A 16400-nucleotide genomic window follows, 5' to 3' on the forward strand; every position below is an offset into this window, starting at 1 on the left:
GGGCGAGCGGAGCGGGCGCGACGAATTGGTTACTGGGGCCCAAGGCGATGGAATGAATAATTACAAACAGGGGATAGCTTCGTTCTCCCTCTGTAACCAAACCATGACCTTCTTCAGTAGGAGTGGAAGCAAAACTCGCATGAGAACGTTTCCCTAAGAACGGACTTCAGCTGGTATTGATGCTCGCTCACGAAAGAAAATCTTGGCTCTACCGATCATCGATATGCTAATCACGATTACTGACACACTGTTGACTTGGATTAAATCGATTTATTCCATAAGTGTACAGAAGTACATATACAGTTTAGATTAGAAGGTTCCGCCTTTTCGTAACCACAGATCAAATTATTATCTGATTAACTGACTCCATAGAGCTGAGTTCTTCTGAAGCTACCAGCCTCTCAGCTACTCAAGAATTTCCAAACACTTTTTGGAACCAGAAGGTTCATTACTGTGTTCTCAAGAGTACGCCTTTGTTCCTTATCCCGAGCCAGTTTAAACCAGTCCTTAACCACGCCATCCTACTTTACCGGCTGACAAGAAAGAAAGAATTCCAGTTCCTGTGTTCCTTTTCAAGGTATCCATGTAGTTCAGATAGGGGAGACAAGAAATGCACGGACATTTCGGTGGTGAAAGCGGCCATTTGGAAGAAGAGGAAAGGATTAGGAGAATAACAATGCAGATGTGGCTTAGGATCGTGCCAAATGGTGGTGCTGGGCCTTTGGATTCTACACGCGACAAAATTTAATTACGATTTTCGGGTCAGACCCGAAATGGATCCCGCCTTTTCAAAGATACAAGGGAGAAAATGCACTAGAAAAAAGGATTCTTACCGGCAGTCTTATACGAAACACTCCCCACTTTCACGAAAACCTGGTGTTCATACTACGTGTATATATAAAACATTTTTAGAGTGCACTGTCATCAGAAGTGATGCAGCTCGGTACCTACAAGAATATAATCGTTATAAAGCTGTCAGATTCTGTTTTGAGCACACGATTGGAACAGGAAATCAGACATAGGACTTTTCCTCCGTAAGGCGTCTCCTCGTAGTATGACGCGCCCTCAAGTATGCCTCGACTGACACTAGTTACACAGCTGCTCTGTTTATGTCGCGTCCAACGACTGATGCATGATTATGAACTGTGACTGGGAGTCTTATTGTAGGCCTAGTGAATTCTTTAATTTCGAACGAAACAGGATACGGCAATAATATCGGAGGATGGTAGATAAGAATTTGAAAGGGAGCGCCTGTCACCTATTTCAAGGTACTATCCCGACATATAGTAACTGAGACTCTGAGGAAAGTTATAGAAATAGCATTAAAAGAAGACTTTACAAATTTTATGTGTAACTTATTGACAATATTGGCAGTATTACACTATAAATAGACAGAACAAAAACCTGGGCGAAAATAAAAGTGTAGGGGTGAAAGCAGAGTTAAAATTGAAGCGAAACAAAATTAGCCGTGTGAAAGCATATGTAGATTCGATACATTTAGGAATGAAAAGTAATTTGAAAGAAATGAATGTTGATTCAGCAAACGGAAAAGAGAAATAAATTTAAAGAATGGGCAATAAAAGAATTCATAATATTAAATAAGTACAGGTGCAAATGACAGGGAAGTGGAAGAACATTTTTGAGAGTGTCTGTTAACTCGGAAAAGGTTGCAGGTTTAAACACTAAAGGCTTATGATCAGGGCCCGGATTTTGATGACCTGAAAATATTTAAAAAATGACCGAAAAAATCCAGAAAAATGACATAAAGGAGAAAAGAAAGAACACTTCGCTTCCATGTTATTCACATTTCAGAAAACATATGAAGAAAAATTCCCTAAAATGGCCAAAAATGACAAGAAATACCCTTAAAAGTTCAAACATTTACCAAAAAATTACCTCCCAAATGAAAAAAATGACCTTAAACCTAAAAATGTCATAAAATGACAAAAATTACCTATAAAATTTACATTTCTGTATCCAGCAGCTCATATTCGAGATAGGATACAAGGAAAAAAAGATGACACGTCATCAAAATCCGGGCCCTGCTTATGATCATAGTCTCAGATTGGTATAGATTGATTTTTGGTTTGCTTTCAGTTCATCTAATGAAGTTCTTTGACATTATATAGGTACAAGGACCACAGCACAGAATACTAGGATAAAGAATAATAAACTAAAAAAGACGTGGAAGGGAGTAGAAGATACCGTCCCTACGTTTACCAGGAGGGGCGAAGAAACATATGCAGCATTTTCAGTCATGATACTGACTCTCCGGGCCGAGGTTCGAATCTGACCGCTTCAAAATATGAAGAGTGTAGCCAGTAGCTCAGGCTTTAGGAAGCAGTCACCTACTCACGCTGGTTCCTAGCTCGCGGATTTTTTCTCTTTTTTCTTCTACCCTGAAGATGGAAGCGATACGCTCCTCCGAAACGTCGGTTTATACTATGTCTACATGGCACCGCATCCTAGATTGTAGGATGGTTAGCTAGTTAATTAATTGGAAAGAACGTGGATGTAAAGGGCCCTGATCTAATTTCAGGTTGTAGCTCAGCATTTGTCTGGAAGTACTGTGGAAAACCACGAAAAACAACCAGGTTTAGTTGTACCGGCGGAGGCCGGAACTAGCCATCTCCAAAATACAAGTCACAAGCTTTAGGCCTGAGCAATCTTCAATATAAAAATGTAAAGTGAACGTCCAGCAATATGAGGAAATGTATTTTTATTTTCTCTGTTATTTAGACCAGAATTGACACCTCCACTGGAGCCGTTAATGCCAAAACAATGAGATCCCGGCAGGGAATGAGCAAGCGGTGCCAGAACTGGCTGTTCCCTACGCTTTGGTTGCACGAAACGTGGAGTTATCACCTCTCCCCCCGTCTCTGTTCTCTGTGAGGGTTTAAGAACTTTCTTCTTTACGTTTGTAACGTGTTTGAGAAACCTCTCACGTGTAACAGAAGCTGGAACAAACCTTCGGGGCAGGAATTATACTGATGCAAACAGACAAGACTTCATTGCAAAGCGGTTATCTGAACACTGTTCGCGCGCATGTGCGTCCAGAACAGAGGTAGACTGCACATGGCCGCTTGCAGATTCAGTCCGGTTCACTATGATATTTAGGTAATGGGTCTATTAACAATTTGGCCCTGTCAATATATATATACTTTATCGTATATAGTGTAGGGAAACTGCCATCATTACAAAAATAATTAAGTAAGTAAATAAAAGCCGGTCACGGTAGCCGAGTGGTCTAAGGCATGCACTGTCTTCGCTCGCTCGGAAGCCGGGATCGTGGGTTCGAATCCCACTCAGGGCATGGATGTTTGTGTGCGTTTTTCTGTGTTTGTGTACAGGTAGAGACCTTGCGACGAGCTGATCACTCGCCCAAGGAGTCCTACCGTATGCGTAAGATCTAGTAAACCGAAGTGAAACGGAGAGTTTCATGGAGGTAGGCCTAGGTCCACTGGGGCTGTAGCGCCAAGGAAAAAAAAAAGTAAATAAAAAGGCAAAGTTATCCCTGTGTTTCAAGCACCATGACATTAAACAATATGCATTCTTAACCCCGTCTCATGATGGAGGCGAATGGTCAGATTCACGCTCTGGCTGCAGTATCTCCTGCTCCTGCTAGCAATAGAACCCCAGGCGTTCTCAGCCTCTCATAATAAATATTTCTAGTTATGAATTATTTTATATTTATTGGAGACTATAGATGGAGTTTTCATGAACAGTAGACGAACCTATCCATCTATCTATCTATGGCTCCACAGCTCTCTGTTAGGCCTTGGCCGCTTTCCAGTTTCTTCATCCTGGTCACAGTCGGTAGGACTCCTTGGACGGGGGATCAGCCCGTCGCAAGGCCTCTATTTATACACAGAACATAAACACAGAATAAACGCACACAGACATTCATGCTTTGAGTGGAATTCGAAACCATGACCCCAGTGTTCGAGCGGGCGAAGACTGTTCATGCCTTAGACCGCGTGGCCACTGTGATTGGCAGTAGACAAAACAGTTCAAGTAAAAAACGGATGGAAAATAAAGGATCTAACTTTATCAAAACGTACGTTCTCCCCCGTAATAAGATAACTAGACTACCTAACTACCTAGTTTTACAGAGACAGTACGCATGCACCGAGAGTGGATGACGTGGACTTGCTGTTGCAAGTGAAAATTCGAATTGCAGGTTGGAGGACTAGCGTAATGTTCAAGGAGGTGTTAGTTATTATTATTATTATTACTACTACTATTGCCATTACGCTACTACTCGTATTATAATAATTATCAGAGGGACATTACTAATTGTAATAATGGAGTTTATTTAAAGATAACAGAAATGACATGTTTCACAGAAGACGAGAAGGGGGGAGACACGGGAGTGAAACACTGATCTGATATGGGTGAATGCTGCGTGTAAGAAAAATTGACATATTTTAAAAAGTACTAACGTGACGCTGCAAAAATGAAGAGAATGAGCTATCCAGTGAGAAAGTTGGTGCTTCACGGGAAATTCCTTTTTAGTTACATACACAACTTCATAAATTAGACTGAAACAAAATAATAACAAACTTTATCTTATAAAAATGCAACCTTTTGGATTTCTGGTATATGAAGGCAGGAGCTATGCCGGTGTTCTTGTGTAAAGACTTCAGGACAAGATGGCAATAATAAGGTCGAGATTAGATGCTGGCATATTCCAGATACAAGTCTCGGAATTTATACGTGCACCAATCAGCCTCTTCGTCGGGTGATGATCATGATGTTTTAAAGAAAAGAACGAGAAGGACGGGGTGAGGAGAAGGAACTGGGGAGCATAACAAAACATAGAGTCCATGCAGTAGGGGTTACGTTTCCCATTGAGTTCCTGGCGCTCTATTGTTGGGGCAGGCAGTTTTTTGCATGTAATATGGATGTGATCGCTCCGAACAGATAATTGTGTTGCTCACAACAAAAAAGAAGAGATGTGGATCACGCCACCTTTCGTAGCCAGTTCTGGGAGACACAAGTTGGTTCTACGTACTAGACCACGCCGCATAGAAGATAAGCTTAATTCAGTTGAGATGTGAACCTCGTACCCCCCCGCATTCACGTACACCTCTACAGTATTACCGCTGTAGCAGCCTCCGTGGTGTCAGAGCAAGAGAAAGAAACAAGAAGGCGGGTAAAGAGGACAGCTGAGCAGAGACTTCAGGTTCTCACAGCTGTCACTATGAAGTGTTCTATCTTCTGGGATATAATGCCTTATAGTCCCCTGAGAAGCAACTGAAGTTTCGGAGGAACATGTCATCTCCATCTTCAGGGCCAAAGAATAAGTCAAGCAATTTATGCTGGTTTCTTTCTTGACTTATTCTCCGATGCTGAAGGTGCTCCTCAGAAGAATCACGGACTATACTGCGTTATGTCCCAGGAGACTGAACCCTTCAAGGAGGGATGTGCCTTGCCCTGCGGACCTAGCGAGAGGTCAGCCATACTTGCCTTGTTAAAACCCTGTATTTAAAACCTATGCATTTTATTGAAGGAGTGTTGGATGGGATCACTGGCAGTGGTTGTCTTAAGAACAGACATAAAGTATACCACAAACCGCTCCCCTCTGCTGTCATTATGAAATCAAACAGCCCTGAGGCTACAAGCTCTGGTCGTGCCAGTGCTGTAAGTACAGTAGGTAGCCGCCGGGCTTAGATGATCTTGACGTTAATGAGGATACTGTTCGGGACAGCGCGTCGTAAGGCCCTGCCATAACCTGTCTGACGGACCATCCAGATCAATGGCATGGCTGCTGCTATGTACAGGCTTGTTTCGTGGTGTAGCGACTGCGTACGCTGTTTAGCTTCGAAGCGGAGAATGATTGCGAATAATGAATTGGAATGAACGTGTAAAGAAGTGGTAAAATAAGTAAAAAGAGTAAAGGTATCCCTGTAACAGGCCGTGAAGGCCCATAGGGTTGTGAGATGTTGAGGCTCCCACATTTTCCAGACAATCGGCTCACAGATGGTGGTGAGGTTATCAGCCTTACGCGCCGGCCGCCCTTTACCCCCAAGAATATTCCTGGTACTCATTTCTGTTAGAGGCTGAGTCGACCCCAGGGCCATAGTGCAGCTGAAAGATTAGGTAAATTGAAAAAATCCACCTCATCGGAATTCGATCCCACGACCTTCCGGCTTGTAGCATAGTGCCTCAACCAACTACGCTACCGCGTGCCCCCGTAAAGAAGTGGTAGTGTCTTATTTTATGGTACGTTCTCGGAATTTGCTAGAACTGACTAAGAAAACCACGTAAAACCTCAGCATAGCGGGCCATTTAACCGAGAATTTAAGTCGGGACCTCAAATAAGAAGCAGATGTGTAAGCCACTAAGTTGCTATGTTCAATTGAGGTAAAACGGTGACTTCGGAATATATCACTTATCTCTAGAACGACTCTTTTATTTTTCGTTTCTCGAGTGTTCTTATTAGCTTGGAATTGAAGCAGAATAACAGGGAAAAACATGCTACACATATCCTCCCCATGCCACACGTATAAAAAGACAAATAACCAACCAATATACAAGATTTTCATCAGAAATAAATGGACATTAAGACCACTGAGGTACACAAAATTGTAAAGAGCAAATTCGTAAACTATATTACCTCCATCTTGTAACACACAATTCCACTGTTGCGTAGCCGCTTTTAACCTGACCTGTAGATCCATAATTTGTTCTTAAAAAAGATACTCGTAGATAAAGAGATGTAGCTGACGAGAATGCAAAAGAAAACAACGTGGAAACGTGATTTGTTGGCCACTTATAAACCTGTGGCAACTGTGGGAAAGGTATGGGACGCGAATACGTGCCTCGTGTTCTCTCAAAGCGTTTGTCATGATTGATAACAGCGCTGTTTTTCTGTCGGTCCGACTGGAAGCTAGTTACATGCTCTTGTTAATAAAAATGGACAGTAGCGAATGAAAGCGACCAGCAACAGTACGTCAGCCACGTTGCAATGTAAGTGCTTGTTTTTGTGCTTACTAGCCCACAGCACGAAAACGGAGATTAGAAAGGTGTGTTCCATTGCAGTACTGTGCGTGTTCTCCAGATGTCTTCTCTGTGCTTGTTTATGTACTTCAGCGACCTCCACGTTGACTGTGGATAAAACATTTTTTTTTTCTGCAAAACTAATCACACTAGAGATACAAAAATGAAGAGAATTATGAAACGAGATTTCCTTGAATTTAATTGAAAAATATTTCGAAAGAAGTTGCAGCTTACGGAGAAAGAGGCGTGGTTTGTTTGACTGCTTTTTGCTTTATTTTGATCCATCTATTTTCTTCTTTGCTAAAGAGGAGTGAGCTGTCATGTTTGCAGTTTGACCTTTCGCACGAAGTTCACAAGAAAAGCCGTTTCTTAGGAAAAATGAAGATTTCTTTTAAACTTTTATTTTCATATGATGTGGGGTTATACTGGACCTCATATTCTCAGCCAGTTGAATCCAGTTTAGGTCTTCAGAAACTATGTCTCTTATGATCAGTTTAATATTAGGCACATCCTCGTATCTATGCCTAAATCCCAAGCAATATCTTTTCGTTTCAGTCTTCAGCTAAAACTGTGAATGCATTTGCCTGTCTCCTGCGTGACATACGTCTTTCACATATCATATTTCATTTTGTTACCCTAACTTCATCAAGTAATGAGAGTAAATTATGAAGTTATTGGTCACAGTGTATTCCCTTATAAGACAGTGTAATTGTTTCTAAGTATTACCCAAACATCTCTAAGGGGCATGCGGTAGCGTAGTTGGTTGAGGCACTATGCTACACGCCAGAAGGTCGCGGGTTCAATTTCCGATGAGGTGGAATTTTCAATTTACCTAATTCTTCCAGCAGCACTATGGCTCTGGGGTCGACTCAGTCTCTAACATAAATGAGTACCAGGAATCGTCTTGGGGGGTAAAGGGTGGCCGGCGCGTAAGGCTGACTACCTTACCGCCATCCGTGAGCTGACTGTCTAGAGAAAATGTGGGAACCTCGAAGTTTCACCCTCCTATAGTCCTTCAAGGTCTGTTACAGGGATAGCTTTACGTTTACCTTTTTTACCTAAACATCACTTAGCCTGTATGAAAGAGTAATGGTTTCTTTGTCATAACTCGTAATATCTTTTTTTCACTTAACCAATAAAGGAAAGCTTCCTCTCAAGCAGTTTCTTCGCTATGCTAACAACAGTTGAGCGTTCTTTCCCCAAAGACAAAAACCTTATTCGATGTACATGTCTTTAGTACGGTGTAAAAATAAACATGTAAATTTTATGGCTTCGTAGTGAGGATGCTAGGCAAGTTGAGTTTCATGGTGACATGCGACTTGGGATTTATGCCGTACCTGCTAAATTCTGCCATCTGAGAATACATCGTAATATTAACATAAGTTATTAGAATTATACAGTACTTCAAGACAGCCTAGCAAGCGTAGCCGACAGTACGGTGTCCTTCATCCAACCGGCGAATTGTTGTGAAGCTAGATACGAACTCTTGTCACCAGACGCCACTCCATCATCGTGGGCTTACGAGTGCTTCTTAATTTCCTAAACCAACCATACTCGTATCAACGCGACGACGGTGCGAACCTCTGAGGTGCCAGACTGCTGATACAACTGACGGTTCTGATCCAGCCAATTCAGTACTTTGAATTCCCAGCTTCTTACTGAAGAATCTGCCCAACCCTACAGTATGGGCTACTCACCCATGCGGGCCGTGGTAACTGGGGGGAGAAATTAGGAGCAGTTTCGTGATAGCCAGTCAATGTAGCCGAGCGTTATTGAGGCATGTACTCTCTTCGCTCGCTCGGAAACCGAGATTATGGGTTCGAATCCCACACAAGGCATAGATATTTGGTATGTATATGTGTTTATTCTGTGTTTGGGTTGTCCTGTGTTTAAGTAGCGGCCTTGCGACGAGCTGATCACTCGTCCAAGGGTTCATACCGTCTGTAAAAGATCAAAAACGAAAAGAGAAAACACAAACAAACCTCGATACCGTTAGGTATAAGAGGAACGGATTAAGTAAATAAGTTTCGCGATAAGAAATGCCAATTAAAGTAAATAATTATGTGAACAGTGTTGAACATATAACGCAAGGTAAAGTCCTCCTACTTCCGGTCACGGTAGCCGAGCGGTCTAAGGCATGTACTATCTTCGCTCGCTTGGAAACCGGGATCGTGGGTTCGAATCCCACTCAGGGCATGGATGTTTAGTTTGTGTGTGCGTTTTTCTGTGTTTGTGTACAGGTACAGGCCTTGCGACGAGCTGATCACTCGCCCAAGGAGTCCTACCGAATGTGTAAGATCTAGAAAAACCGAAGTGAACGGAGAAGTTCATGGAGGTAGGCCTAGGCCCACTGGGGCTGTAGTGCCAAGGAAAAAAAAAAAGTCCTCCTACAGCTGAATTCAAAGTCGCCTGATCAATTTTCCATTAAGGAGAGGGTTTAAGTATGTACTTGCAGGTTTGAAGGAAGGAAGGAAGGAAGGAAAGAAAGAAAGAAAGACGAAAAGCAAGAGAGAGAAATAAAGAAAGAAAGCTTACGCACTTGCATATGGGCCAGACGATAGGTCAGAAATATAAGCTGTATCTGTGTTATATCAGGATGCATATTTTCAAATATACTCGTACTTTCTTTCCTTCTTATTCTTCCAGTCTTCCTTTTTTTCTTCCTTATCCATCGCGTGTTTCTTTCTTGCCATTGAGGCTTTGTTTCCTGTTCATGAAATACTGCAAAGTATCCTGCATATAGGGCCCATTTTGTTGTGTCTCGGTTTCTTTGTTCTTTAATATTTATGGCAGGAATGTGACTTCTCAGATAAATTTTAAGGATTAGAGTAAGCAGCAGAATTATGTGTAAAGACATTTCTATATAACTTCTGTCAACCGTCTTTTTTCTTTCGCGTGTTGTTTTAAACAGTTGTCATTTATTATCGATAATTTTGCTTTGTTTTTCACTCCATGAACGAGAGAAATATTTCGTTAAATATGTTTCTTTTTAATTCATACTAGATTTTAGATAGGTGTACTGTATTTAATACGATTGAATCATTAATCTGAGCGAAGAAACGAAAATAGGATCCAAATGTAATCGGACTGTTGCATACAGATATTTTACAGTTTAAAATTTTACTCGCTCCATACCTGAAATTTTGTAAAAACCTTGCCATTGAAGTTAAATAAATTGCACTGCTTCTGTATACGTCATGTGCTTTCTGCTGACCCCTGTCCGCCGGGGGAGGGAGCAAAGCAGAAGGAATAGCAACAGAGTTCATGAAATAGGAGTTTTCTCAAGTCAGGTGACTGAGACGGCCATATCAACAATATGCGAGCGCGAACATTAGAGGCGCGTCTGTGAGACGCTGATGCGACTATAGTTCCTGTGCCCTATCTACATATATCACTCGATACATTCAGTATTGTCTTTTCTTACAGTGAACATGACTTAACTTTCATCTCAAGTCAGGTGACTGAGACGGCCATATCAAAAAATATGCGCTGAGGAACTCTAGAGACGAAGATACAAGGTTGCAGTATTTGTGAAGGCCTACCGCAGACCTATTGCATTTAAGACATTTCTGGCTGCAGTTCCCGACATACAACGGGGCATACTTTCACCCCTTCTCATAAACTGTTCTTTAGAGTTTGGCCTGCCTTATTCGTTTTGTCATTTTAGAATAAAACGATACGAACTAGGGGGGTAGCGAGGAAACATTTGGTTCTGATGTTGACATTAAACATCTACTTTAAGGCAACCTCTTCTCGTATCTGAAATCTGCTTATGTGTTACAGCCTCAGTCTGTTACTCCTTGAACAGCGAAAGACTAGCAGAGCCGCTGAAAATTTCACCAGGAATGAACGCTTGTGGCACAGAACACTTCAGATATGACACTTAGTAAATACAGTAAAACTTGGTTATAGCAACATCGGTTTCTGCGACGCCTTGTCTATTGCGTCAAATATTCAATGGTACGAACTAATTCCTCATAAAGCAACTGTTTTTATACCTTGCTTAGTACGACATGCACAAATGCATCAACCTCGTATGTAACGTCATTTTCATTCCTGAATTTCTCTGATATGGACATTGAACGTAATTTAGAAAGTGTGTATTGGGCAAGTAACAGGAAACAGATGAAGATAACTGATTACTGTACTCGTATCTAGGTACAGTAAGGCACAACAATTGATGTAATCTACTGTAATTTGGTGAGTAGGCCTACCTTTAATATACAGTATTAGTGCGGTGTGTATTGTCAGTGAAAAGCGCTGTAATATGTCTTTGATATTACACATTTGGGCAATTCCACGTTAATGTTACGTTAGTCTGTACTTAACTACGTATTTCACTAAAAAATGCAACATTTTAACTCGGTTTTTGGTAGATTTTTACGTGACTAACATAAGGCTACTGTGGAAGTGCCCATTTCGGTTACAACGACATTCGTTTATAACGACACTATTTTTAGGTCCCTTTGATGACGTTATAACCAAGTTCTACTGTAATTAAAAAATATGAAATGTTCGTTACTTACTGCTGTTATCCCATTCATTTCCGACGTGGATGTAGCTGCAGCGTTGTTAGGAAGCATTTCCGTCCCTTGTTCGTTCACTTTGATTCCTGATGTCACGTCCTGAAGAAAGACATCACTCCATGAAGAAGGAATCATAAACTACTGTATCATCTACAAATTTGAAGTTGCTAGGCGTGTTCTCTCTTCTGTCCTAGCCTATCTCTTTTCATTGTTTTGGACAATGACCTACAGGTTTATACACTTTTCATTTAATCTGTGAAACATTTAGCAGGACTATCTGAATGACGTATCTACTTCTGCTGTTATAGAGCGATACGAATTATCCCAATAAATCTACGAGCCGAAGTAGATTCAAGTGCTTAATCAGTTCAATTAAACAACACTGTCATGTGATGGAGTGGCTGTCGGCGGGGTTTTGGATTGGAAATCGGATTTATTGACCACTTATAGACACAACTTGTAACTGCCAGTAATTATAGCGCCTTCGCTGATCTCCACACTTTACAGTTCACTGTTACACACACACACATTAGTGTTATCAGTCTGTTACATTCTCCATTAATCGCTTTCTGGTAACGGTTTCTAACAGTGGAGATTCTTCAGCTTCCGCGCTCTAGTCCTCTCTTTACAGGCTCCCGTACAGAATTGACTACGACCTTGTTCCTTGCTTATAATATTTCGGAACGGACCACATAAAAAGCACAGATCTTTTATTTTTGCGTGCGTGTCTGTTGATGCGGGAATGTGTTTACCGAGCCGTTGCCTAGAAACGTATCTGTTATATTTGCCTGTCTTGCGGTTGTCGCATAGTAACGGCTCTACACGCTACAGTATTTTGATTATTCATTATTCGAGTCAGTTACTGTTTGATATTTCAATAAGTCGGTAATGAAATTACACACGACCGCGAAATAGTCCCGATAAAACGATACATAGCTCCTTTTGGTTTTACTATTCACGTACGACAAAATTATTTTGTAGAAGTTCGTGACGATTGTTGAGTCTTACCGCCGTAATTAACTTGGACATTGTCCATCTTCTGTTATATATACAGTGTAATAGGCAGTGCTACAGAACGTTTCGAGAGTCAGTACACAATTGTCCTTGTGTCACAACGCATCAGCTGACCACCTCAGCCAATGAGCAAGCTAGAATATAACCGCGATATAACTGATTTAATGTCGAAGGTCTCTTCGCCACCACATCCAGGCTGGCTCTGAGGCCAACCCAAACTCCTGACCATTTGATACCAGGGGTAAGCTGGTCGGAGCATTAAGCTTTCGAATTACTTCCATCTATTGCAGAAGTTAATGCGTGAAGCTAAACTGCCACCAGCCTAGAAGTCTTCGTGGCAGGCTAATTGGGTGGAGGGACTATTTTACCTTTACCTTTATATCAAATGTAATACAACACGACATTATTACAGTATGTCTATCTGTCTATCTATGGCTCTACAGCCCTTTTGTTGAACCTGGGCCGCTTTTTCAGTTTCTTAATCCTATACACGGTCGGTTGGACTCCTTGGACGGGGGATCAGCCAGTCGTAAGGTCGCTAACTACATACAGAACTCAAACACAGAATAAACGCACAGAGACAACCATGCCTCGAGTGAGATTCATACCCACGATCCCAGAGTTCGAGCGAGCGAAGACAGTTCCTGCCTCAGACCGCGCGGCCACTGCTATCGGCACTACAGTAAGTCTGCTCTAACGAAATTACTTTCGTGGCAGTGTCCTTCTCGGGAAGCTAGTAGTCGCCCACTTCAGACTTTTACGGAACCCGATGGCTCATCAGATTGTTCACGGTAACCTGTTCCTGGTTCCTATCCCGGGTCAGATGAGTTCAACCCACACCGTCAAATCGTATTTCTTTGTGATACATTTGAATATCATCCTCTTATCTTCGTCAAGGTCTCCCAAATGGCTTCTAGTTATACAGCTTATGTGAGTAAGGTAGGTCCATCTGATGCCTATATTCAACTCTGATAGGATGATAATGTGGACACAATTTAGAGCGTACAAAGCTTCTTTTCCGAGAAGTGTTACAGAAGGGATTCATGACTACTAAAAGAACACAAGTCATGGAACAGAGATAGATGCCAATATCCGGACACCCGTGTGCAAGAATATTGCTTCGTTTATTAAGCCGTGAAGCTGTATATCTTCACAGCGCATGCACAGAATGGGCAAGCAGCTCATTCAATGGCACGTAATAAAACTCGACCCACCTGGCTTGCTTGCAGCAGCTCAGGCGCCCCTGTCGCACAATTATTGACTTCAGTGTCGGCTCGTGCGTCTTGAGAGTGACGATGCTCGACTGTTTCATTTCGTGATCGAAAGACAGCTCTGAACCTTCGCTACAGACGATATAACAAGATTTCGGAGGACACGACAGGGGTAAACACAACCTCTAAATGAGCTTTCTGCGATCGGCCTACTGTAGGGCATATATTTTTCTGTCCCGATGATGGCTGATTGCACATATGCAATAAACGATCGCTATACCAACTGAGCAATCCTTCTTCATATTTTTTTTATATAATTTGCCATTTTGTATACGATAAACGTTTATGGAAGTCGGTTTCATCCTCATACAGAACATAAGTCTTTATTGGGTTGCCGTCTGAACTGAATCAGCGTACTGTTGCGTGATTACGGATGCGTACAGGCACGCACGCACGCACACACACACACACACACACACACACCAACAAAGACATGTGCATGTTTGTGTGTCTATGCAGAGGGATGCCAGATTACTATTAGGACCCCAAAAGAGTGGAGACTATCTCACAGCGGGGAGTTCCGTTACACACAGAATTTTGTTTCAGTGTAGTTAGAAAGGTGGCAGAACTTGACGGGTCGGAATGTTGAGCTCATCACAAGAAGCCATAACTGATTTCTTCTACATCTCCCCTGGCTCCTCTTTCGTGGTTATTTCCTACATCTCATTACATCTCACACTACATTTGGTGTTGTCACGGACTAGCTTACATATTACGGATACAACAGCCATTATTTTTCCTTTTTTTTTTTTCAGTCTCCACCCGAAAGCGTAGCTTTGCAATATGGAATGTACAGACTCATAATCTCACTGCATTAAAAACCGTGTAATTGTTTCTCAGGCCGGTCACGGTAGCCGAGCGGTCTAAGGCATGTACTGTCTTCGCTTGCTCGGAAGCCGGGATCGTGGGTTCGAATTCCACACAAGACATGGATGTTTTGTGTGTGTATACATTTATTCTGTGTTTGTGTTGTCCTGTGTTTAGGTAGAGGCCTTGCGACGAGCTGATCAGCCGTACAAGGAGTCCTACCGTCTGTAAAATGAGCATGAAACTGAGAAATAAGCCCTATGCTCTAAAACGTGATATGATTTAGCCGGAACAAGCATTACCGTATAAGGATGCGATGTTTTGATGCGGGTCGCCACTGATGGCCACGAAAAAGGGGGGGAAAAAAAAAAAACAGGACGACCTCGCACGTACAAGCCGCTGATATATTTAAGAATTTGCCTCGAGGTGTCTCGTCTTCATATAAACTTTATATGGTGAAGAAGTTGTGAGGATCTCTTCGCGCACTCCAAATACAGTTATATGTTCCTGTGTTTCAGACTGCCTTACATCCTGGACAAGTTCCAGCAGTGCCTCTGGAGCCGCGGATGGCGCAGCTGGAAACCCTGGAGGCCAAGGTATGTGCAGGCAGTTAGTAAAACAGAGACATTTGAAATTGCATGAAAGAAAACGGTATTAAAACAGGAAACAGAAGAGACTGGAAGTTCGAATCCCGTTAACGACACGAATATTTATTGATGTTTGTCTACGTGCGTCAAGCGACGGTAACTCCTTGCACCTCGTGGGACCAAAGAGAGAAAACAGAGAAGAAAGGAAGGTACTGGATATTTTTAAGTTTAACCTCTTCCTCCCTGACTATTCCTGCCTATTCTCGTCTAACTTCAGCCTTCTTTCTCTACTGCCTCAAACCCATATTTCTTAAATCATTCACAGCGCCCAGCCATCTTAGTCTCGGTCTTCCAATGGTTCTATTGCCCTCAGGTCTTCCATCTAGGATTTTTTGTAGTACCCTGATGACTTCCGTTCTCAGAACATGTCCTATACATTCAATTCTTCTAGATTTGATCTCAGCTGTCATGGTCTCTGTAGACAGTTGAGGAATATTCACATACGCCTAGGCCTAAGTCCGCAGCCTCCAGCACCAAGGAGAGCGAGGTAATGAATATGCTGTTATGTATATTTACACGTTTGGTGGGAAGTGCAGAAAGTTACAAATATGAATAGGCCTAATTGTTTTAATATGAGAGCAGCAACCCTGTACAGACTCAGGATTGATGCTGACTGTCACGGTCAGCAAGCAGCAGCATTTTCTGATATTTCTTATATATATTATAATTATATATTATTATAGATATTATAATATAGAATATTATAATTATAATAATATTATAGTCCAGTACACTGGACTCCGCCGCGAAAACCTAAGGGAAGAACATGGATACTTCTAGAGCAGCAGCTCTACACAGAGAAAGGGCTGTTGTTAAGTCAGCGTTGCCAATGCATACAGCAGTTTCTGAAGCTTCATACAGAAATGAAGAGTACACATAAGGGAAGGACTCTGGTGGTATTATGCCCGTAGGAAGTTTAGTCAAAATCTGTCGATTTGTTCAATGGGGGCAAGCACGGATATGATATTGCAAACAAGGCAAATGGCTAAGCAAGAAACATGGCTCTGTTGTTCATGAACACTGTCACTTGCTGTGCAGCAAAGAGTCTCTGGATTGTACATAATCGACCCATAAATTACATGCCTCTATTCTTCTGAGTCTAGTTTTGAATCTGTTCGAGTTCACCTAACTTG

The 16400-nt window shown here is 42.0% G+C and overlaps 1 protein-coding gene across 2 annotated transcripts in view; it reads left to right on the forward strand.

The window, feature by feature from the left end:
• Positions 1 to 16400, forward strand: part of LOC111865818 — a 177195-nt gene that overhangs the window by 124685 nt on the left and 36110 nt on the right. For both annotated transcript variants that reach the window (XM_023854155.2, XM_023854156.2), the window contains exon 4: positions 15139 to 15216. In XM_023854155.2, the coding sequence (XP_023709923.1) occupies positions 15139 to 15216 (78 nt within the window). The remainder of the gene's footprint in view (positions 1 to 15138; positions 15217 to 16400) is intronic.

This window comes from Cryptotermes secundus, unplaced genomic scaffold (assembly GCF_002891405.2).
Source record: "Cryptotermes secundus unplaced genomic scaffold, Csec_1.0 scaffold901, whole genome shotgun sequence".
Taxonomy (NCBI): Eukaryota; Metazoa; Arthropoda; class Insecta; order Blattodea; family Kalotermitidae; genus Cryptotermes; species Cryptotermes secundus.